The sequence below is a fragment of the Coregonus lavaretus genome, assembly GCF_964263955.1.
Source record: "Coregonus lavaretus genome assembly, chromosome: 31".
NCBI classification, from domain to species: domain Eukaryota; kingdom Metazoa; phylum Chordata; class Actinopteri; order Salmoniformes; family Salmonidae; genus Coregonus; species Coregonus lavaretus.
In genome coordinates, this window is record NC_140018.1 from 36,054,377 (window position 1) to 36,079,969 (window position 25,593).

Below are 25,593 nucleotides of genomic sequence, written 5' to 3' on the forward strand. Positions count from 1 at the left end.
AACACAAAGGGTGGCTATTTGAAGAATCTCAAATATAAAATATAGTTAGATTTGTTTCACACTTTTTTGGTAACTACATGATTCCGTATGTGTTATTTCATAGTTTTGATGTCTTCACTATTATTCTACAATGTAAAAAAGAGTAAGAATAAAGAAAAACCCTTGAATGAGTAGGTGTGTCCAAACTTTTGACTGGTAGTGTGTGTGTATATATATATATATACAGTGGGGAAAAAAGTATTTAGTCAGCCACCAATTGTGTAAGTTCTCCCACTTAAAAAGATGAGAGAGGCCTGTGATTTTCATCATAGGTACAGGTCAACAATGACAGACAAAATGAGAAAAAAAATTCCAGAAAATCACATTGTAGGATTTTTAATGAATATATTTGCAAATTATGGTGGAAAATAAGTATTTGGTCAATAACAAAAGTTTCTCAATACTTTGTTATATACCCTTTGTTGGCAATGACACAGGTCAAACGTTTTCTGTAAGTCTTCACAAGGTTTTCACACACTGTTGCTGGTATTTTGGCCCATTCCTCCATGCAGATCTCCTCTAGAGCAGTGATGTTTTGGGGCTGTCGCTGGGCAACACGGACTTTCAACTCCCTCCAAAGATTTTCTATGGGGTTGAGATCTGGAAACTTGCTAGGCCACTCCAGGACCTTGAAATGCTTCTTACGAAGCCACTCCTTCGTTGTCATGCTGAAAGACCCAGCCACGTTTCATCTTCAATGCCCTTGCTGATGGAAGGAGGTTTTCATTCAAAATCTCACGATACATGGCCCCATTCTTTCCTTTACACGGATCAGTCGTCCTGGTCCCTTTGCAGAAAAACAGCCCCAAAGCATGATGTTTCCACCCCCATGCTTCACAGTAGGTATGGTGTTCTTTGGATGCAACTCAGCATTCTTTGTCCTCCAAACACGACGAGTTGAGTGTTTACCAAAAAGTTCTATTTTGGTTTCATCTGACCATATGACATTCTCCCAATCCTCTTCTGGATCATCCAAATGCACTCTAGCAAACTTCAGACAGGCCTGGACATGTACTGGCTTAAGCAGGGGGACACGTCTGGCACTGCAGGATTTGAGTCCCTGGCAGCGTAGTGTATTACTGATGGTAGGCTTTGTTACTTTGGTCCCAGCTCTCTGCAGGTCATTCACTAGGTCCCCCCGTGTGGTTCTGGGATTTTTGCTCACCGTTCTTGTGATCATTTTGACCCCATGGGGTGAGATCTTGCGTGGAGCCCCAGATCGAGGGAGATTATCAGTGGTCTTGTATGTCTTCCATTTCCTAATAATTGCTCCCACAGTTGATTTCTTCAAACCAAGCTGCTTACCTATTGCAGATTCAGTCTTCCCAGCCTGGTGCAGGTCTACAATTTTGTTTATGGTGTCCTTTGACAGCTCTTTGGTCTTGGCCATAGTGGAGTTTGGAGTGTGACTGTTTGAGGTTGTGGACAGGTGTCTTTTATACTGATAACAAGTTCAAACAGGTGCCATTAATACAGGTAACGAGTGGAGGACAGAGGAGCCTCTTAAAGAAGAAGTTACAGGTCTGTGAGAACCAGAAATCTTTCTTGTTTGTAGGTGACCAAATACTTATTTTCCACCATAATTAGCAAATACATTCATTAAAAATCCTACAATGTGATTTTCTGGATTTTTCTTCTTCTCAATTTGTCTGTCATAGTTGACGTGTACCTATGATGAAAATTACAGGCCTCTCTCATCTTTTTAAGTGGGTGAACTTGCACAATTGGTGGCTGACTAAATACTTTTTTCCCCACTGTATATATATATATATATATATATATATATATATATATATATATATATATATATATATATATATATATATATATAGTGGGGTCAGAAATTATTGACACCCTTGAAAAAGATGAGCTATATTGTATGCTAAAATTAAAAAATATCTATTAATATTTTGCTTAGAGAAGGAGATTTTGTTTTTCAATTAACATTAATTTTCCTCAAAAAGGTAGGGGTCAAAATGATTGACACCCCTGTTTTCAATACCTTTCAATACCTCACCTTGCGAGGATAACGGCACTGAGCATTTTTCTAAATTGTTTTATGAGTTGGAGAACACATTGTTAGGGATCTTAGACCAGTCCTCCATACAGAATCATTCCAGAGCATTGATATCCTTCTTCTGTGCTTATGGACTGCCCTCTTCAATTCAAAGCTTTTCTACGGGTTTCAAGTCTGGAGACTGAGATGGCCATTGCAAAAGGTTGATTTTGTGGATAATTAACAATTTCTTGGTGGATATTATGTGTGCTTGGGGTTATTGTCTTGCTGGAAGATTCACCAACGTCCAAGTTTCAGCCTCCTGGCAGAGGCAACCAGGTTTTTGGTTAAAATGTCCTGGTACTGGGTAAAGTTCATGATGCCGTTGACCTTAACGAGGGCCCCAGAACCAGTGGATGCAAAATATCCCCACAACATCAAAGATCCATCACCATATTTTATAGTATGTATGGGGTTATTTTCTGCTCATGCATTATCATTTTGATGCCAAACCCACCGCTGGTGTGTGTGGCCAAAGAGCTATATTTTCATGTCATCTGACCAAAGCTAAATAAAGCTCTTTGGCCACACACACCAGTGGTGAGTTTGGTGTCGAAATGAGAATGCATAAGCAGAAGAAAAAAAACATACCTCCTGTAAAATATGGTGGTGGATCTTTGATGTTATGATGCTATTTTGCTTCCACCGGTCCTGGGGCAATGGCATCATGAAATGTATCCAGTACCAGGACATTTTAGCCGAAAACCTGGTTGCCTCTGGCAGGAGGCTGAAACTTTCCGCATGTGGATCTTCCATCAAGACAATAACCCCGAGCACACATCAACAGGGGTGTCAATAATTTGTACCCCTACCTTTTTTGAGAAAAATAAAAATGTGACTTGTTTAACAAAATCTCTTCTTTACAAGGGTGTCAATCATTTAGGACCACACTGTATACAGTGCATTCGGAAAGTATTCAGACCCCTTCACCTTTTCCACATTTTGTTACGTTACAGCCTTATTCTAAAACTGATGAAATTGTTTTTTTAATGACAAAGCAAAAACAGGTTTTTGTAAATTTTTGTAATAAAAATAAAATAAAATAACGGAAATATCACATTTACATAAGTATTCAGACCCTTTACTCAGGACTTTGTTGAAGCACCTTTGGCAGCGATTACAGCCTCAATTCTTCTTGGGTATGACGCTACAAGCTTGGCACACCTGTATTTGGGGAGTTTCTCCCATTCTTCTCTGCAGATCCTCTCAAGCTCTGTCAGGTTGGATGGGGAGCATTGCTACACAGCTATTTTCAGGTCTCTCCAGAGATGTTAGATCGGGTTGAAGTCCGGGCTCTGGTTGGGCCACTCAAGTACATTCAGAGACTTATACCGAAGCCACTTCTGTGTTGTCTTGGCTGTGTTCTTAGGTCATTGTCCTGTTGGAAGGTGAACCTTTGCCCCAGTCTGAGGTCCTGAGCGCTCTGGAGAAGGTTTTCATCAAGGATCTCTCTGTACTTTGCTCCGTTCATCTTTCCCTCGATCCTGACTAGTCTCCTAGTCCCTGCCACTGAAAAACATCCCCACAGCATGATGCTGTCACCACCATGCTTCACCGTAGGGACGGTGCAAGGTTTCCTCCAGACGTGACGCTTGGCATCCAGGCAAAAGAGTTCAATCTTGGTTTCATCAGACCAGATAATCTTGTTTCTCATGGTCTGAGAGTCCTTTAGGTGCCTTTTGGCAAACTCCAAGCGGGCTGTTATGTGCCTTTTACTGAGGAGTGGCTTCTGTCTGGCCACTCTACCATAAAGGCCTGATTGGTGGAGCGCTGCAGAGATGGTCGCCCATCTCCACAGAGGAACTCTGGAGCTCTGTCAGAGTGACCATCGGGTTCTTGGTCACCTCCCTGACCAAGGCCCTTCTCCCCTGATTGCTCAGTTTGGCTGGGCGGCCAGCTCTAGGTGGTTCCAAATTTCTTCCATTTAAGAATGATGGAGGCCACTGTGTTCTTGGGGACCTTCAATGCTGCAAAATAATTTTGGTACCCTTCCCCAGATATGTGCCTCGACACAATCCTGTCTCGGAGCTCTACGGACAATTCCTTCGACCTCATGGCTTGGTGTTTGCTCTGACATGCACTGTCAACAGACAGGTGTGTGCCTTTCCAAATCATGTTCAATCAATTGAATTTACCACATATGGACTCCAATCAAGTTGAGGAAACATCTCAAGGATGATAAATGGAAACAGGATGCATCTGAGCTCAATTTCGAGTCTCATTGGAAAAGGTCTGAATACTCATGTAAATAAGGTATTTCTGTTTTCTTTTTTATAAATGTGCAAAAAAGTCTAACAACCTGTTTTCGCATTGTCATTATGGGGTATTGTTTGTAGATTGATGAGGATTTTTTTTATTTAATCCATTTTAGAATAAGGCTGTAACGTAACAAAATGTGGAAAAAGGGAAAGGGTCTGAATACTTTCCAAATGCACTGTATACTTTTTCTTAAAATATGAAAAAGTATATACTCTCTGGAAGCATGTTCCTCAGCTGTGCAATAAACAATCATTATCCTGTTTTCGCTTTGTCATTATGTGGTATTGTGTGTAGATTGATGAGGATTTTTATTTATTTAATACATTTTAGAAATAGGGAAGGGGTCTGAATACTTTCCAAATGCACATGTAAACCAGACCTAGGTTCAAATAGCATATGTTTTCCTTCAAATACTTTAATCGTTTGACTGAGCCTGCCTGGTGTGCCAGAAGGGTTTGTCCTTTTGGGACTATTCTATTAACTCCATTGTACCAGGCAAGGTCAATAATTTGCAGCTAAAGTATTTAAAAGAAAACAAATACTATTTGAACCCAGGTCTGAAGTGAACCACCCAAGACTGCCCTAACCCTAGAAAACTGATGTACCTTGACTTCATTAGGATTCTCCACCTTAAAGCCACCCTGCAACACACAGAGAGAATATTTCACAACCACACTATGTTCCACTAATTAAAAGCACACAGTGTCAAGATGGAAGTCAGCAGTATGCAAATTATGCAATTTCCACACATATCATAATGAACTGCGACACTGCTGGAGACAGATACCGAGAGAAGGAGAGATAGTGAGATACTGCATCGCCAGAGACTGGAAATGCCTCAATTCATTTGAATGAGTGCATTCTGCCTGAGAATAATTAGTAATTTGGTACGACAGTGATTCATCCTTTGTATGTACTGTTCCTCTGCCTTGGGCCAGATTTGCTCAATGTTTGTACCTGTGTTTGAAAAGGGAATTCAACATTGAGAACAGAACAAAAAGGTAAAAGAAAAGGTTTAGGAGAAAGATAAAAACGTAAAGGTTCATTGTAAATCAACACAAGCTGTGTCTGTTGCTCATTGTCCTTCCTTCTTCCATGTATTTTATGGAAATTAAGTTTAATCCATGTATTTCATGCACAGTAATACAGTTGTTTGAGATGCTGCATCACCCACCATTTTGAGAGGTCTGAGGGATCCGATGAAGGGTGTGGGGAACCCCCAGGCCTCGGGACAGGGGTACTCTCCCTTCTCCAACACCGCAAGGAGGCCCTGGAACCCTGGGTCACTGAACATTAACCACCTGTGTTGGGGAGGGACAGGAATCACTCACCATTATGTACATACTAATGGGTCATGTATCTGTTCTTCTAACCAGGGCTGGAGTACCTCCCTTTCCAATTCAGAAAACTCAGCAGCGATCTTATCTCAGAAACCCAGAACTAAAGTCTTGCATAATTGCGTCAGATTCTCCATTAAGTTCTGGGGGAGATACTAACAAGAGTAGAGAAGTCTCCACCCTCCAAAATTGGCGCTCCGGGAACAAAGTTCCTTGTTAGTCGGCACATCCCACAGTCTGTTGACAGATGCTACAATATTACTCTATGTTACATGCGTCTGACCACAAGAGACTAGCAGCGGGCCAATCCAGACTTGAGATCTGCTCGCTTACATCAATGAATAATTTTTGTGAATGTCCAAGTTGTCTTAACTTTGAATCGGTCTGCAGGTTAACTGAGATTAGATTTAAATAATGGCCAATTTTGAAATCATGGATTTATTTTCAATTTATCGCCTGAATTTACTAATCTGAAATGCTATGTTATTGATGCCAATCCTGGTTCTTCTTATGTATGTGTACCACACATAAAACATCAGTGATATATTTACAGCTAAACTCTATTCTCTATCCAATGGTTTGAAAGCTTATTTTCCCCCCATACTGCACGATGCCAACTAACCCTGAGTGACGCTAAGGAAAGAAATACTGTACATGTGCTACCCAGACATTCCATGTATGAGTCAGACAAGGCACCACAGCAGGAGTTGCTAAGACAACACAGGCCAAAGTAAACCAGCCATTAGTAGCAGTTCGACGACGTAAGGGGAAATGGTCTATTGCGGTCTACGTCTGCTAGGAGCCGGGTCACACAATGTCCTGAAACGTGCCTCCTACGTGGAATAACAAACCTTTAAAATCTTTCCCAGATTCTCTATAAAAAAAAAAAAAATCTCTCTCTACCTCAGTCTTTGTCTCCCCACTTTTACCAGTTTCTTCCCATCATGTTGTTTTCATTTGTCAAACTGAGGAGGTTTACAACTACAGCCAAGCAGCACACTAAACAAACTAAAGAGGTACCATAGACATTTGGAGGTACCATTTAGGAGGAGGACCACAGACACTGACCACCCACAGTGGATCAAAGAGGTATCATTTTCATTTAAAGATGTAGCATTTAGGAGAAGCACCCTAAAGTGGACTGAAGAGGTACCATAGGCATTTCGCGGCAACATGTAAATAAAACAACCATATACAGGCTTACACCCCAGAGTGGACTTTGATGGAAGCTGTGTTCTGTGGGATACCGAAGGAGCCGATCTCTACTGTGTCGTCATGGTATTGTGCTAGCCTTCCGTGGCCCTCTGGCTCAGTGAACAGGTCAATATGGGGGATGCTGTAGTCCTACAGAGGGGAACACAGACCCAGGAACAGTCACTTCACTGTGGAGGGAGAATTATGACTGATTTCACTGTGATAACACTTTATTTAAAGCTGACAGGCATAATGCTTTATAACTTGTTATAAGCATGTTTTAGCTTTTATTATGTCTTAATATAAGGTTTATAATATGTTATGTCTCTCTATGTAGAAAATGTTATAGCAAGGAGTGGACACTCACCCATACTGCCAGTCGGATGGAGCCGATGACCATTGGTGGGTCGACGTGGGGGTGTGAACCTGGTGGCCCTGCATCTGCCCAGACATTTGTCAGCTCAATAGGCCCCTCCTCTAGAGCAATCGAACGCCCCTCGAACCCAGGCCTCTCGTAAAGCACCCAGCTGCAACGAGAAATAGTAACAGGTAAACAAACATAAAACATGAATCTTGGAAATAGACTAATTGGGACAATATGATGAATAAATGATCTATGTCTCAGTTTCTTTTAATTTAACTTTCTCTGGACTTTGGACTAGTTTATTGTTTGTGCGTGTCCCACTAGCATGTCGGTCAGTAACTTTAACCTAGGGTTAGGGTTGATTCATAAATATGAACTCATATGACTGATAAACAGCCAATAAAATTGTTATCATGTTCATGCATTTTATTTCCTGGCATAAGTCATCAGATGGGATGGTATTTGAACCCATCTAATGACTCAGTTAGGCATTACAGATATTCTCTGCTAAGTACGAGGCTGCAAGTTATCTAATATGCTGTCTTCAGATGCCAGACAGAGCATAAAAAGCAGTGTGTGTTTTTGGCAAACTGGCTATTCCTATTCCAAACCTTGATTGAAATTAGAAAACAGAACATTTTCTCAGTAGGGAATATGAGCCAGTTCAGGCTCTGTGACTCACCATCCTCTCACCACCTTCACAGAAATCATAGGAGACAGTTGGAGCTGGGTGGCATCGACCACGTCTCTGAAGACTTCATAGGTCTGGCCGCTAAACTGGGCATTCTCAAACAACACCATCTAAATCATAGGAACAGTGAGGCCATTTTGTAATTTCAAAACATCAAGAGAAAAATAAGCTCTGAGAAACTCTGACGAAGGCTGGGAGACCGTAAGCTCAATAAACTAAAGTGATACTGACAAGGTGCAGTGTGTGTGTTTTTATTTTCTTGAAGAATACATCAAGAGAAAAGGAAATGCTCGAACAACACCATCTAACATGAGAAAACCATGTGTCATTTCAAAGCATCAAGAGAAAAAGAAAAATGCTGTCGCTGCCTCGTTTTCAAACGTGTTGATTTGATCTATTTTTGAAGAAGCAAACTTCCATGATCCTACTACCAACACGAACTGTCTTCAAAACATCAAGAGAAGGAAGTACATTAATTCTCACTCTCTGAATCAGATGTTGATATTCCATCACATCGTATGACTCAGTGGGTGACTCATTATATTACTAAGTTGGTGGAGCTATCATGAGAGTTTGTTTGAATGTTTCATTCCATTCACTTCTAATTCTAGTCTTCAAGTATTATATAACCTCACAAAATACCAAGAGAGAGGTTGCCTCCCAAATGGGAACACTATTCCCTTTATAGTGCACTACTTTTGACCAGGGCCAATAGGGATTCCACAATGCACAGAGCTCTTGCCAGTACAGAATAGCTTGTTCTTAAACATATCCAGCTGTAGATTTGTATAGATCCTTTCGCTCACAACCCCGTTTGCCCTCGATACCAAGCCATACGAAGTAGATGTCTTCGACAACACAATGGCAACATCCCAAAAGGAACCCTATTCTCTACAGCCCTATGGGCCACGGTCAAAAGTAGTGCACTACATAGGGATTAAGGTGTAATTTGGGACACAGACATTAGCTTCTTCTTCCATCCAGCTCATTCTTTCAATTCTGTCTTCAGTCTTTCAAAATATTTGTGTGAAGCTGTGCCTACCTTTCCTGGGCGTCTGTGGAATCCGATTATAGCCTCTCTCTGAAACACAAAAGCCACATGAATACTGTAATATCAAATCAAATGTTATTTGTCACATGCTTCTTAAACAACAGGTGTAGACTAATTGTGAAATGCTTCCTTACCGGCCCTTCCCAACAATGCAGGGAGAAAAATATAAAAATAATAGAAAGATAATAACACAAGGAATAAATACATAATGAGTAACAATACCGTGGCTATATAATAATAATAATATGCCATTTAGCAGACGCTTTTATCCAAAGTGACTTACAGTCATGTGCGCATACATTTTTACGTATGGGTGGTCCCTGGGATCGAACCCACTACCCTGGTGTTAAAAGCGCAATGCTCTACCAATTGAGCTACAGAGGACCACATATACATGGGGTACCAGTACTGAGTCGATGTGCAGAGGTATGAGGTAATTTGAGGTAGATATGTACAGTTGAAGTCTGAAGTTTACATACACCTTAGCCAAATACATTTAAACTCAGTTTTTCACAATTCCTGACATTTAATCCTAGTAATAATTACCTGTCTTAGGTCAGTTAGGATCACCACTTTATTTGAAATATCAGCATAATAGTAGAGAGGATGATTTATTTCAGCTTTCATCACATTCCCAGTGGGTCAGAAGTTTACATACACTCAATTAGTATTTGGTAGCATTGCCTTTAAATTGTTTAACTTGGGTCAAACATTTCGGGTAGCCTTCTACAAGCTTCCCACAATAAGTTGGGTGGATTTTGGCCCATTCCTCCTGACAGAGCTGGTGTAACTGAGTCAGGTTTGTAGGCCTCCTTGCTCGCAAACGCTTTTTCAGTTCTGCCCACACATTTTCTATAGGATTGAGGTCAAGGCTTTGTGATGGCCACTCCAATACCTTGACTTTGTTGTCCTTAAGCCATTTTGCCACAACTTTGGAAGTATGCTTGGGGTCATTGTCCATTTGGAAGACCCATTTGCGACCAAGCTTTAACTTCCTGACTGATGTCTTGAGATGTTGCTTCAATATAGCCACATCATTTTCCTTCCTCATGATGCCATCTATTTTGTGAAGTGCACCAGTCCCTCCTGCAGCAAAGCACCCCCACAGCATGATGCTGCCACCCCCATGCTTCACGGTTGGGATGGTGTTCTTCGGCTTGCAAGCGACCCCCTTTTTCCTCCGAACATAACGATGGTCATTATGGCCAAACAGTTCTATTTTTGTTTAATCAGACCAGAGGACATTTCTCCAAAAAGTACGATCTTTGTCCCCATGTGCAGTTTCAAACCGTAGTCTGGCTTTTTTATGGCGGTTTTGGAGCAGTGGCTTCTTCCTTGCTGAGCGGCTTTTCAGGTCATGTCGATATAGGACTTGTTTTACTGTGGATATAGATACTTTTGTACCTGTTTCCCCCAGCATCTTCACAAGGTCCTTTGCTGTTGTTCTGGGATTGATTTGCACTTTTCGCACCAAAGTACGTTCATCTCTAAGAGACAGAACGCATCTCCTTCCTGAGTGGTATAACGGCTGCGTGGTCCCATGGTGTTTATACTTCCGTACTATTGTTTGTACAGATGAACGTGGTACCTTCAGGCGTTTGGAAATTGCTCCCAAGGATGAACCAGTCTGCAATTTTTTTCTGAGGTCTTGGCTGATTTCTTTTGATTTTCCCATGATGTCAAGCAAAGAGGCACTGAGTTGGAAGGTAGGCCTTGAAATACATCCACAGGTACACCTCCAATTGACTCAAATGATGTCAAATAGCCTATCAGAAGCTTCTAAAGCCATGACATCCTTTTCTGGAATTTTCCAAGCTATTTAAAGGCACAGTCAACTTAGTGTATATAAACTTCTGACCCACTGGAATTGTGATGCAGTGAATTATAAGTGAAATAATCTGTCTGAAAAAATGACTTGTGTCATGCACAAAGTAGATGTCCTAACCGACTTGCCAAAACTGTAGTTTGTTAACAAGAAATTTGTGGAGTGGTTGAAAAACGAGTTTTAATGACTCCAACCTAAGTGTGTGTAAACTTCCAACTTCAACTGTACATATGGGTAGGGGTAAAGTCACTAAGCAACAGGATAGATAATAAACAGTAGCAGCAGTGTATGTGATGAGTCAAAACAGTTAGTCCAAAGGGGGGGATGGGGGTGCTTGGGGGTAGAAGCTGTTCAGGGTCCTGTTGGTTCCAGACTTGGTGCATCGGTACCTCTTGGCGTGCAGTGGTTGGAGTCTTTGTCAATGTTTAGGGCCTTCATCTGACACGGCCTGGTATAGAGAGGTCCTGGATAGCAGGGAGCTTGGCCCCAGTGATGCAATGGGCCATATGTACTACCCTCTGTAGCGCCTTGCAGTCGGATGCCAAGCAATTGCCATTTGCAAGTGATGCAGCCAGTCAAGATGCTCTCAGTGGTGCAGCTGTATAACTTTTTGAGGATCTGAGGACCCATGCCAAATAGTTTCAGCCTCCTGAAGGGAAGGAGGTGTTGTCGTACCTTCTTGATGACTGTGTTGGTGTGTGTGGACCAAGGCAATTCCTTAGTGATGTGGACACCGAGGAACTTGATGCTCTCGACCCGCTCCACTACAGCCCCGTCGATGTGGATGGGGCGTCCTCGGCCCTCAGTTTCCTGTAGTCCACAATCAGCTCCTTTGTCTTGCTGACGTTGAGGGAAAGGTTGATGTCCTGGCACCACACTGCCAGGTCACTGACCTCCTCCCTATGGGCTGTTTCATCATCGTTTGTGATCAGGCCTACCACCGTCGTCAGCAAACTTAATGATGGTGTTGGAGTCATGCAGTCGTGGGTGAACAGGGATTACAGGAGGGGACTAAGCACGCACACCCCCGCCAGGAAGTTCAGGATCCAGTTGCAGAGGGAAGTGTTCAGTCCCAGGGTCCTGATCTTAGTGTTGAGCTTGGAGGGCACTATGGTGTTGAACGCTAAACTGTAGTCAATGAGATCACACAGTCATCCGGAACAGCTGGTGCTCTCATGCATGGTTCAGTGTTGCTCGAAGCGAGCAGAGAAGGCATTTAGCTGATAAGCTCGCATCACTGGGCATCTAGCGGCTGGGTTTCCCTTTGTAATCCGTGATTGTTTGCAACCCCTGCCACATCCGACAAGCGTCAGTAAGATTCGATCTTAGTCCTTTATTGACACTTTGCTTGTTTGATGGGTCATCAGAGTTCTTAGCGGGATTTATAAGCTTCGGGATTAGTGTCCCGCTCCTTGAAAGCGTCAGCTCTAGCCTTTAGCGCAGTGCGGATGTTGCCTGTAACCCATGGGTTCTGGTGGGGGTATGTACGTATGGTCACTGTGGGGATGACATCATCAATGCTAACAAAACAGTCCTGTGACATGTTCTCCAGATTGTTATCTTCAGTGTCATAAAATCCAGATTCAAGAGCTGCTTGTCAGTGTTTGTTTTAATGATCTAAACTTGTTTGTGAGCCAGGCGTTTCTAACTCACGGTTAGAATTTGGTTTGTTTCATTTACATGTTTAAGATAATTAATTTAACTGTTTTATATAACACACACCCCCACACACTATACTCACCCCCCCCCCCACACCCCCACCACACAAATACACACATGTGTACCCCCTCTACCCACCTCCACCCCGCACACACACCCCTCCCACACACACTCACATGGTCAGCACAAGTCCCTATTGGGCCAGCCAGAGGGGGCTGGACCTCGGGTAGTGAGGATGGAGGAACCAGAGAAAGACTCATAGGTCTTCCATCCAGCGTTATTAGTCCAGGCCTGATATTCAAGCCTCCACCACCACTTCCTCCAAGTGGCTTCATCCCTCCCTGTTATAACCCAAAAAATAACAATTAAAAACCCATCAGATAAAGGTCAATATATAAGGCAGTTAGATAGGCTTCTCTGTAAAAAACCTATGAAATACAAAAAAACGGACTGAAATAGGGTAACCTGTTTAAACACGGAACAGAACATCTACGTTCTGTGAGAATGTCCTCTGATCAACGGGCAATGCATACATTATGATTCTTATCATTGTCCAATAACTTTGCTGCTTGTTAGCACTTGTGAGATTAACTTGTATGGTACTGTACATACAGTACTGCTTGCATTTCACACCATGCAAACAAGGTTGATCTCTCACTCTATAGCTTTTGAACATCTCAATGTCAGTTTTTCCCCAAAGAATCTCCACAAGTAGCCCCAGCCGTTCCACTTATTTGGTCTATGCCAGTACTCACACATCTGTAAGGTTAAGCATCCGAAGAGAGGTTTGGGAACAACTGCAATTGAGATGTTTAAAAGCTTTAGATTAAACATGTGGTGTATGATGCAAGCACTACTCAATAGAATTGAGAGTTGTGTAGAAAACTGACCTCAGAGTTGAGCGATTCCTGCCCTATGCTCATCTCTAATCTTGCAGCAGGCTCCCGGGGAGAAAGGTACTTCTCTAAATAATCCGGCAGCTTGATGTCATTAAAGGAGGGGAGTGGAGAAAAGGAGGGGAGAGGAGGACCTGAATCACTGACCACAGCAGCATGGGTAGTGGGTCTGTTCCCCAGGTTAGGAGGACTCTGGATGGTAGCCTCCCCAGAGGAAGTGGGGGTAGTCTGGGGTGGCTTAGTGACTGGTGAAAGGCTGGGTTGGAGGTGAGGGGCCTCTGTGGGCGACATCTCCCCACCTGGAGTGATGTCCTTCTGGGGTTGGGCTCCGGGCCTCTTGCCCCGGGTGGAGGAGCTGATCAGGGTACTGAGAATACAGCTCCCCTCCAAGCGTGACATAAGAGGTTTCACCACCTTCCCCTGCTCCTCTTTCTTCTCCTCCTCCTCGCCCTCTGCCATGGTGGTCTTCTCCCTCTCCAAGAGGAGCCTGGAATGGGTGTCAAGGCTCTTGAGCATGATGCTGGCCCTGGCCGGCTTTAGCTCCCCTTTGACCTCACTTCTCTGGAGACTAGCCAGAAGACTCTGGCTCGTCTCCACACAGAACTCCCTCTTCCTCCTCAGGCTGAACTGGAACTCGTCAGGGTCAAAGGGCTTCTCAAAGCGGTCCTCCCGTATGGCTGGCATAGTGAAGGGTGGCTTGGGATGATGGTGGTGGTGGTTCTTCCGTGGTGGCAACGAGAAAGGCACACCAAGGCGTTTGATGTTTTCGATGAAGTCGTCGTAGTCCAGTTCTCCGGAATTGTCCAAGAGGTCGCTCTCGCTGACCGACGAGCTGAGCTTGGGTTCGGGGGGGCGGAGGAGCTTCGGCTTGGGGAAGCGATGGTCCACATCTAGCCAGCTGGAAGGTGTGTCCCGTTGGGGGGACAAGCCACCGCCACCGCCTCCCAGTAAGGCAAGCTTATTCAGGGATGGATGCTGGGGATAGACTAGGCTCTGTTTAGTGGTTTCAGTAGAAGAGGGTATCTTCTGAGCTTTGTCTGGACTGGGGGGAAAGGTTGCTTTCTCAGTGGCTGTCTGGGGCTGTGTTACCGGGCGGATCTCATCATTCACAACAGGAGGAGGCTTTGTTACCACAATTTCTGGCTTGTCACCAGCTGACCTTTCTACCACAGTAGTAGTAGTAGATGACTTTTGCTGTGGTGCCTCCCCTATACCCTCTGCCAACTTTCCATAGGGCAATGTCACTGTATTTTCTCTGTCCTCACTCTGTGATTGGCTTGGCAGAGCTTTCCTCTCCTTCACATCCTCAGATTTTTTTACCTCTGGGGCTATAGTCTTTACAGTGGAGCTCTCCTTCCCAACATCCAGCCCTAGACCCTCACTGCTCTTTGTGTTTGGTGCCGGTAAAGGCCTCTTCACTTGGACCAGAGGTTCTTTCTCCCTCTGACCCCTTGTCTGTCCTGAGGCTTTGGTGTCCGAAAACTTCTGGGTAGAACCCAATGAAGGTTTTGAAGCATTGGTTTCTGCTTTTACAGTGGGGTCCTTCCCTGCTACTGGCACTGTAATACTAGGCTTCGAGGGGGTCAGTTCTGGGGTAAGGCTCACTCCGTGTGTCGGTGTGTCATTGCTAGGTTTATCTGTTTTAGCCTCAGATGACTTTACGGACTGTGGTTGCTTTGAGGCCTTGGTTTGCTGCTTTTTTAATACAGGGTCCTGATGGTTAGATTTAGTTTTCTGCTCAGGCACATGTGTAGATGACCCTTCCTTAGGAGGCTCGACTACACATTTATCATTGTCTTTTCCCTTTGCTGACTTATCAATTTGGGTGACTACACTACCGACAGTTTTATCTGACTGAAAAGAGGTCTGGCTGACGGGCTGTGTGGGAGCCTGTAGTGAGGCTGGAGGTTTAATAGGAGTTACAGAGGGTTGGACAGCTGGATCTGTCTGTTTCAACACTGATTTGGATGTGACTAGCTCTGTAATGAGCTTTGTGTCCTCTTTGCTCTTAACATTGCTAGCGGCTGTCTCCGGGGTGTCATGTCTAGTGCCTGAAGGCAAATCTGTCTTTGTATCTGTCTTTTTATTAAGCTGCTTTGCCATTTCTGCTGCTTTCTTTTCAGGCTGCTTTGGTTTGTTGTCGACTTGAGTGTGTGGGACAGGTGAGCCTTGCTCCACAGGAGTGGGGTATGGAACAGGAGGCTGTTCTTTCTTAGGCAAATGTGAGGGCAGAGAGGTTTTGTTATTTTCCTTGGGAACATTTTGATTTGTCTTAACCGTAGAGGTCTCCCCAGAGCTTCCCCCCTCTGCCTTCTCTCCCTTAGAACTCTGTGAGGGTAGAATGTCTACAGTTTTAATATTGGGCTCTTTTCTTACACTGATAGGATCAGAGGTAGCCATTTTATTGTCTTTGTTGACATTTGGAGGTGTGAGTGATTCTGTCTTTTCCTTTAACAGTTTGTTAGAATCGCCTTTTTCAACTGACAATGACACTATCAACTCGTTTGAGGTCGCTGGCTTTTTACTGACTGCTTGATGGCTGTTTTCTCTAACTGACTCTTTTTTTAAATCTAATTTAACATCTACAGATTGACTAGATTGTGGCGATGTGACTATCTTCACTTCCTGCTCAGATGCAGCAGACATTTTATTTTTTGTGCCTGTCTCTTCTTGTTTACCTTCAGTTTTACTGTCTGTTTGCTGGCTGTTTTGACTGACAGATTGTTTTTCAACATCTGACTTAACACCTACAGATTGTCTAGATTGTGGCGATGTGACTGTCTTAATTTCCTGCTCAGAGGCAGTGGACATTTTCTTTGTGGTGCCTGCCTCTTCCTGTTTGCTGTTGACCACTTCCTGTTCAGTGTTTGACACTTCCTGTTTGATGTCGATGCTCGGCCTCAGGGGATTGGCTGCCTCCCCTCCTTTGCTTTTCTGTCTCTTGGACCTGGAGTTTTGTTTGCTGTGGACTTTGGGCTGGAGGCTGACGTTATTGGTTGAGTCCACCTGAGGGGTCAGCTGGCTTAAATAATTTAGTTCAATATTGGTAGGTCTGTTTAGTAGCGCCACTGTTTTAGTAGCCTCTTTGTCCTTTGGTTTAGAGTCTGTCTGATCTGCTTTAGGAACTGGTATGACGGATACTGTGGTGGTATCTGGCTCTGCTGGTTTTGATGTTATCTCTTTCTTCGGGGAGGTCCGATTAGGAGTCTTTTCTGCGATGGCCAGTTTTCCCTGAATGTCCTGTTTAGTTGTCTTTGACACAGCATAAGTGGGAGAAGCGGTAGCATTTTGGGACATTCCAGCCATACCAGAGGACTTGTGAGTCAGCTTTGTTTTATCCTCAATGTTTTGAGCCTCTGCAAAATTCCTTGCCCACTCCTGGACCGTCGTTAATTTCTCCGGAACAGGGGGGGTCGAGCTGGAACTGGCGTTGCCACGTTCCACCAATTTCGCCCGCTGATCTGGCAACCCGAGCTCTTTGTTTACATCTGTTCTTGGCCGCTCTATGACGTCTGCACTTCTGGGGTTGGACTTACTGGGACTGGCAACCCCTGTCGCTCTTCCCTCGAACAGGCTGATCCTATCTGCGATCCGCACGATAGGCTGAGTGGTCTTGGGTTCCTCGTCCACTTTCTTCAGATCAGGTGGTCTGTGAACAATGAAAACAAAGAAGCATGTTGGAATATATTTTCAATGTGAACGCAAACCTTGATATTCAATGTATCTAGCTGTAAATGCACTGTATTTGCTTTATTTCACACACAACAGTAACAATATCTCAATGGATTTAGTGTTTTGACAATACTTTAATCTTGTACATCAGCTAAATGGAGATTGGAGTTAAAATGGCAACAAACGTAGGAGGTATTTTGATTTACAGATAGTTTTCCCTTTACAGATACAGTGGCTTGCAAAAGTAATCACCCCCCTTGGCATTTTTCCTATTTTGTTGCCTTACAACCTGGATTTGAAAAACAAAATTGGGGGGTTTGTATCATTTGATTTACACAATATACATACCTCTTTGAAGATGCAAAATATTTTTTATTGTGAAACAAACAATAAATAAGACAAGAAAACAGAAAACTTGAGTGTGCATAACAATTCACCCCCCCGAAGTCAATATTTTGTAGAGCCAATTTTTGCAGCAATTACAGCTGGTCCAAACACACCAAGACAGTCATGAAGAGGGCACGACAAAGCATATTCCCCATCAGGAGACTGAAAATATTTGGCATGGGTCCTCAAAAGGTTATACAGCTGCACCATCGAGAGCATCCTGACTGGTTTCATCACCGCCTGGTATGGCAACTGCTCGGCCTCCGACCGCAAGGCACTACAGAGGGTAGTGCGTACGGCCCAGTACATCACTGGGGCCAAGCTTCCTGCCATCCAGGACCTCTATATCAGGTGGTGTCAGAGGAAGGCCCTCAAAATTGTCAAAGACTCCAGCCACCCTAGTCATAGACTGTTCTCTCTGCTACCGCACGGCAAGCGGTACTGGAGCGCCAAGTCTAGGTCCAAAAGGCTTCTCAGCAGCTTCTACCCCCAAGCCATAAGACTCCTGAACTGCTAATCATGGCTACCCGGACTATTTGCACACCCACCCCATCTTTTTACGCTGCTGCTACTCTGTTAATGATTTATGCATAGTCACTTTAACTCTACCCACATGTACATATTACCTCAACTACCTCAACTAGCCGGTCCCCCGCACATTGACTCTGCATCGTTACCCCCCTGTATATAGCCTCCCTATTGTTATTTTATTTTACTTCACTCTTTTTTTCTCAACACTTTTTTGTTGTTTTATTTTACTTTTTTATTAAGAAATAAATGCATTGTTGGTTAAGGGCTGTAAGTAAGCATTTCACGGTAATGTCTACACCTGTTGTATTCGGCGCATGTGGCAAATAAAAATTGATTTGATTTGAAATCTCTTGGGGTATGTCTCTATAAGCTTGGCACATCTAGCCACTGGGATTTTTGCCCATTCTTCAAGGAAAATCTGCTCCAGCTCCTTCAAGTTGGATGGGTTCCGCTGGTGTACAGCAATCTTTAAGTCATACCACAGATTCTCAATTGGATTGAGGTCTGGGCTTTGACTAGGCCATTCCAAGACATTTAAATGTTTCCCCTTAAACCCCTCGAGTGTTGCTTTAGCAGTATGCTTAGGATACTTTTCCTGCTGGGAGGTGAACCTCTGTCCCAGTCTCAAATCTCTGGAAGACTGAAACAGGTTTCCCTCAAGAATTTCCCTGTATTTAGCGCCATCCATCATTCCTTCAATTCTGACCAGTTTCCCAGTCCCTGCCGATGAAAAACATCCCCACAGCATGATGCTGCCACCACCATGCTTCACTGTGGGGATGGTGTTCTCGGGTGATGAGAGGTGTTGGGTTTGCGCCAGACATAGCGTTTTCCTTGATGGCCAGAAAGCTCAATTTTAGTCTCATCTGACCAGAGTACCTTCTTCCATATGTTTGGGGAGTCTCCCACATGCCTTTTGGTGAACACCAAAAGTGTTTGCTTATTTTTTTCTTTAAGCAATGGCTTTTTTCTGGCCACTCTTCCGTAAAGCCCAGCTCTGTGGAGTGTACGGCTTATAGTGGTCCTAGGACAGATACTCCAATCTCCGCTGTGGAGCTTTGCAGCTCCTTCAAGGTTATCTTTGGTCTCTTTGTTGCCTCTCTGATTAATGCCCTCCTTGCCTGGTCCGTGAGTTTTGGTGGGCGGCCCTCTCTTGGCAGGTTTGTGGTGGTGCCATATTCTTAAATTTTTTTATAATGGATTTAATCTTGCTCCGTGGGATGTTTAAAGTGTCGTATAATTTTTTAGAACCCAACCCCGATTTGTACTTCTCCACAACTTTGTCCCTGATCTGTTTGGAGAGCTCCTTGGTCTTCATGATGCCGCTTGCTTGGTGGTGCCCCTTGCTTAGTAGTGTTGCAGACTCTGGGGCCTTTCAGAACAGGTGTATATATATATACTGAGATCATGTGACAGATCATGTGACACTTAGATTGCACACAGGTGAACTTTATTTAACTAATGATGTGACTTCTGAAGGTAATTGGTTGCACCAGATCTTATTTAGGGGCTTCATAGCAAAGGAGGTGAATACATATGCACGCATCACTTTTACGTTATTTATCTTTTAGAATTTTTTGAAATAAGTTATTTTTTTCATTTCACTTCACCAATTTGGACTATTTTGTGTATGTCCATTACTTGAAATCCAAATAAAAATCCATTTAAATTACAGGTTGTAATGCAACAAAATAGGAAAACGGCAAGGGGAATGAATACTTTTGCAAGGCACTGTACAATATCATTCTCTCTTTTTCACTATAAACAGAGGTCTTTGCAATTATTTAAATGACATATGTGATTCATAAACAGAGAAGTCAGGAAGTAGGTTATCTAACAATACAGCAATCTAGTAATCAACCTACATGTAAAAACGAACAACTCACCTCTTTTTCACCTCGGGCTTCACCTTTCCCTTATCCGTATCCTTATCCTCTGTATCCTTCTCTGGGTTCACCATCACTTTCTTCGCAAAAAACTTCACCTCACTGTGTGATACCTTTATGCTCAGCCGTTTGGACTCTGCGCTCTCTGTGCGCCTCTCCAGCCGGCACTGGCTAGTGTTTTTGAGCATGTGTATGTCCATGTCCCCTTCCCCAGCCGCTAAGATGGCATGTACAGGTGTGTCTTGGTCCTCCTGGGCTTCTTCTACTCCCTTCCTTGTTTCCATTGTAACGCCACTGGAGGTGGTTGACCCCTGCTTACCTGTCTCAGGTGAGATCACTGAGGCATGTTTGTCTTTCGAGGAGGAGGGGGTGGCGTCTCCAGGTGTAGGTGTGTTATTATCTGAGGATGTAGGTGATTTCTCGGCTGCAGTCTGGGGTTTGGTGGGTGTGTTCTCCTGAGAACTGGCTCCTCCTCTGTCTTCGGAGGAGCTCTTCCTGGACCGCCTCCTTGCTGAGTTCTTACGCCCCATCGTGTCTGTGTCTCTGTCTATGTCTATGTCTGTGTCTGTGTCTGTATCTTTGTCTGTGTCGGACTCTTTCTCACCCGAGAGCTCAGAAATAGCCCTCTGTGTCTCTGTGTGCGACTTCAGTGACACTCCTACCAGGGCACTGTAATTGCTATGACCTTTTACCCCGATAGCAGCTTTGAGACAGGTTCTGTCTTTGCGCTGCTCGGACCTCTCCTCTGTATTGGTGTTCTCTGCTGACAAATCAGCACTCTTGGATGACTTCGCTCTGGGAACCACTTGGACGCTTTTCTTCACCCTGGTGGTGGTAGTAAGGAGCACTTCCTGCTTTGTGTAGGTGTACGTTCCACTCTGGCTGACGCTCGTCTCCTCCAGGTACACATGCAACTGCTTGCCTGCCTGGACTTGGGCTTGGGGCTGGGCCTGGGTGTGTGTGTGAGCTTGGGTGTGTTCCTGCCGGTCAGAGTCCTCCCAGGCTCCTCCCTCTTCAGGGGCGGATATAAACACACATGTCAGATGACTGGCATTCCTCTCCGGGGCAGGATTCCTGCTCGCTCCACTGCTTCCCTCCTCCTCTCCCTGCGAGGCACTCCACCACTCCTCCTCCTCCCTAGGACCTCCTCCTTCTCCTTCTTCTTCCAGCTCACTGTGGCTGCTGGCTGCAGAGAGGGGCCTGTCCCTGTGGGTAGACGCTCTGGCGTCCGTCTCCTCAAAATCCCTGGAGAGATGCCACTTGGCAGGCTGGGAATTCTGTCCCTCCTCCTGCTGCTCCTCTTCTCCCCTCACAGGGTCTTCCTGGGCCCCCTCTCCTTCTGGCCTGGGGCCTTGGTCACCCGTCAGGGGCAGGGAAGCATAGTCACTGGGACTCCTGGGGCTTCCTCTTCCTCTCCAGGGTGAGAACCAGCTCCCGATCCGGCCCAGGACACCAGTACTGTGCTCCTCTGGTGTCTGAGTAGAGGCAGACAGAAAAATCATTAGACATGTCTCCGCACATACCTCAAGACATACTCACCGACTGCCAGTGCCAATACACATGCAGATTCTGTACATGCATAAGCATAAGTGGTAACACTTTACTTAAAATCTGCAGGTATAATGCATTATAACGTGTTATAAGCATGTATGAGCCATTATAATGTCTTATTACAAAGCTATGTTATGTCCCTCTATGTAGGAGATTTCCAATGACTCAAATAGACAGTAATTTAGTCAGGATCATTATGTCATGATTATAAGACAGTACAAGGGGGTCAGATGTGCTTATAGCAAGTCGTACAATGAAGAGGCCTCATGTGGAATGATCTTCAAAAGTCCTTAAAGTGGGTGGAGTTGGTGCCTCTAGGGCAATTCAGGTGGATGTTAGAGGGCCTTTTTACTGAAGAATGTTTGTTTCATATGATTGTGTTTTACTTTTTGTGTTTTGTGTTTGCTTTTCATATATTGTGTAATTGATGTGTATATAGATAGGTATAGTGTAAATGTTGTTTATTGTTGTGTTGTTTATTGATGTGTTTGACAGGTCATCATTGTAAATAAGAATGTGTTCTTAATTGACTTACCTGTATAAATAAAGGTGAAATAAATTATAACAGCATCATAATGCATTATACCTACAGGCTTTAAAAGCTAGAATCATCGAGGGTAGAGGAAGTTCAGCAGTAAAAACAAACAAAATAGAATTATTGTAAAATATATATATTTGCGAGAAGAAAATAAAACATATGGGGGATTGGAAGTGATGCAGACAATTACATTGATGGAAGTTACAATCTATCTGCAATATTAAAGCTGATCTACCCCCTAAAAAAAAGCTAGAATCCTTAGTTGCTACCTCAATATGTGTACTTGATGATATGAATGATATATACCCATTGATTCTTGAAGAATACAACTTAGTATGCCTTATGAGCTTAGTTCAACTGTTGTACCCCATCACAACCCAAAATATAAACTTGTTTTACACCAATGTGTGTAAACAATGTAAATGTAAACAAACTATGTATAGCCTCAAAACATGGTTAAAACTATATTTTTTATATCATGGATGGTCAGTCCTTGCATCCATAGCTATGTCTATGAATTTGAGAGTGGTTACATTTCTCCAGGTCCATCCCTCAGCTTTTTACCAAAACAGAAGCCGGGGCACCGCTTTGTTATTGTTTCAACTAAGGATTCTATCTTTAAGTAAGTGTACTATAAGTTGAATATGGCACAGTCAATATTGCAGAGAGGCGAAAGGATGGAGGGGTCAAGGGTTATTTGGTGTTTGTCAATGTCAGGTTCTGTGCAGCTCTCAACATAATGAATGCATGCAACAGTAGTACTGTACTAATTATTCCTTTGTTATAGGTGCTCAACTCACCCAAGAGCCAAGTACCATACCATTCAGAGTCTTTATGCTACATGTCAACATGGTTTAGGCTTTAAAACATTTAAACCTATAGACCATAAAACAGAATTATAATATATAATCATCCTAATAATAACATCTATTTAGCTCTGTTGCAAAGGAACATGCACTTATGCAAATTATTATTATTTGAGAGCATTTCAAACAAGAAAAAAAAATAGGCCTATACATCAAAAATTTAAAAGACATAAGAACATGATAGATATCAGACCTCACTTTTTCGACAGAAAAGTCTAAAGAACAACTTACCTGAAATTACAGAGGAAAACTTTTCTCCCATTCCAAAGTGTTAAACCCTAAATTAACAGCTGTCAAGTCTAAGTACAGAATAGGACAGTCTCATAATTCCGTCAGAAGTATGCAATAGTGACTTAAAGAAAAAAACTTGTTGTAAAAGTATTTTCCATGTATGTCAACAGAGGAAGCATGAAGAACAATAACGTGCATGCGGGAGACGACTTGACAGCAGAATCAGAGATATGTGTGCGGGCTGAGTTGAAGTTGGTTAATTATTTATGTGTGAACAGCGCGCACACGCAGCCTAGTGGTAAAATATCTGTCACAAGTTTTCTTCGGGAATGCATTGGACTTGCCTGCACAAGGCCCAGTCTAGTTTCAAAGAGTTTACCAACAACTGTAGGTGGGCTGCTCAAGTCAGTCTTTTCATAAAGTGGTTAAGGACTAGGCTAATGAACCTTTAAAATAACTGGCTGTCTCAGGATAACATACCGTTTTTGTTTGTCTGTTTGTCTTTTCTATTTGTTTGTCTATTTGTGAATAGAATTACCATATAGCCACAAGGCACATTAACAAATATTTACAAATTGCCTAATTTATTTTTTCCACTTTTATGGAGTCCGATAGAATTGTTGTGGGTCAAATGGTCATTAGCCTAGTCGGCAATATTAATACTGTTTTTGTCTCAGGTTAGCGTTTTTCGTCATTAATCTTGTTCTGGCTCAGCCACAAAGTCATAAAATCGTATTTTAACCCTAACATTAACCACACTTCTAACCCTAAAGCCCAACCCTAATCTTAAATTAAGACCAAAAAGCAACATTTATTTTAATTGTTTTATTCATGTATTTTTACAATATAGCCAACGTTGACTTTGCACCTGGCCCATCTAGCAGAAATCGTTCTGCCTCATGGACAAGACGCATCCCAATAAAACATCAACTTGCGTTTTAAGTCAGTCAAATATCATAATCATAGGATAGTTATTTCCTACACTGAATATAATAATATAATAGAATGTAATAGAAGCCTAAATAAAAGTTAGTAGAACAGACTATTTATATATCACTCAGAAAGATAAACCAAGTCGAACAGATGCATTCCCTAGGCCTACTTCAAGTATTTACAGTGCCCTTTATAAAAGCTTGGCGTGCAACAGGCAGCTAATCCTGAAACAGTCTACCAAAATGTCAGTGGCATTCCTTTATTTTTGCCTCATTTAACACGCCCAGTTCATTTGTTAGACAAATTCACAAGTTCAGGCATGGCTTCTGCCATACCCTAATTATGGTTAAAGACGATCGTTAGAGAGGGAGATCTTACCATGATAACGCCTCCGTTTTAAAATCCTTTCCAAATATCCCATGAATCGGTTCAGATGGAACTCGCCGGGGTGACTATGAGAAAGAGCCGGTTAAAATAACTCTCACTCGGCCACCGCCTCTCTGAGGTGAGGTAATGTCTGAAGCAGCACTTTTTCCTACAACCTAATACCTAAGAAATTCATTGTATGAGTCCAAATGTCCTTGTCAAGTGTTGAGAGACAACTTTTGAATGAAGCCAATAACATCGCATTATCCATGTCATTTGAGTGGTTTTCTCAGAGGAGGGCTGAGGAACAGGTGGAATCTTCCCAGCTCAGGTAACACCCCAGGGAGAAAGACTGGTGACACAGTATGACATTTATGGCGGTCTGTTGTACACTTTCAGTCGAACACAAACATAAACACACTCTCAAAGACACAAACACGAGACACACACACACAGGGTGAACGCACGCACATACACACACATGGGTGCGCGCACACACACAAATGGGCGCACGCAAGCACCCCCCCCCACCCACACACACACACACAACACACACACACCTATTGATACCCCACCTCCCCCCTGATTAATTATTGATCTATTGGAGTTGAAATCTGCCTCTCTCCAACCCTATTAAACATTTAAACACTGTTTTGCATAAACGTCCTTATACTAACGCTGGTGGGATCCAAAAACACAGGCCTTTAATTAACATGTACAATAATTTAGAAAATACATGTAGACACATCCCAGAAAAACGGGTTATTCACAGTCATTAAAGGCTAATATTTTTTACTTAGAAATAGACAGATACTGTAGGACACTATTTGGGATATTTACTGACTACACGGAGTGACCTAGAATGTGAGGATTAGAACAAATAACAAGAGAGAGGTTACGTCCCAAAATAATACCACCCAATCCCATCACTCCACATTGTCAATATAAAGGTAACATTGTTGATTAAATCTTTTCTGCTCCCCTATAAACCCAAGAGAAAGTAAAAGGCTATAATCACTTGTTTAACCTTTACCTAATGCCACGTTTGGTTGGTTTCCTGTCACTGTTTCTTTATAGATAGTTGGTCAAAGTGATGGCAGACAGTAGTCCCCTTATTAGGGGTTCACAGTGAAGCTGTGAAGCTGTGAAACCCATTGTTTTTCTTAGATAATTGTTTTCCTTGACATGGTCAAATAACTCAAGCACAGATTGGTAACTATTTTTCAAATTTTGGCACACAGAAACTAGAGGCCATGAGTCC

The 25,593-nt window shown here is 43.2% G+C and overlaps 1 protein-coding gene across 1 annotated transcript in view; it reads right to left on the reverse strand.

Annotated features, from left to right (window-relative positions):
• The window catches only part of LOC311106464 (uncharacterized protein), a 54,799-nt gene extending 30,173 nt beyond the window's left edge, over positions 1-24,626 (reverse strand). The window contains exons 1-10 of the mRNA XM_084148800.1: positions 24,345-24,626; positions 19,848-21,322; positions 13,366-17,020; positions 12,652-12,816; positions 8,983-9,021; positions 7,932-8,050; positions 7,253-7,412; positions 6,896-7,035; positions 5,529-5,655; positions 4,960-4,995 (exon numbers count right to left, since the gene is read on the reverse strand). Of these exons, the coding sequence (XP_084004926.1) occupies positions 4,960-4,995; positions 5,529-5,655; positions 6,896-7,035; positions 7,253-7,412; positions 7,932-8,050; positions 8,983-9,021; positions 12,652-12,816; positions 13,366-17,020; positions 19,848-21,322; positions 24,345-24,347 (5,919 nt within the window). The 5' untranslated portion in view covers positions 24,348-24,626. The remainder of the gene's footprint in view (positions 1-4,959; positions 4,996-5,528; positions 5,656-6,895; positions 7,036-7,252; positions 7,413-7,931; positions 8,051-8,982; positions 9,022-12,651; positions 12,817-13,365; positions 17,021-19,847; positions 21,323-24,344) is intronic.
• Between the last annotated feature and the right edge of the window lie 967 nt (positions 24,627-25,593).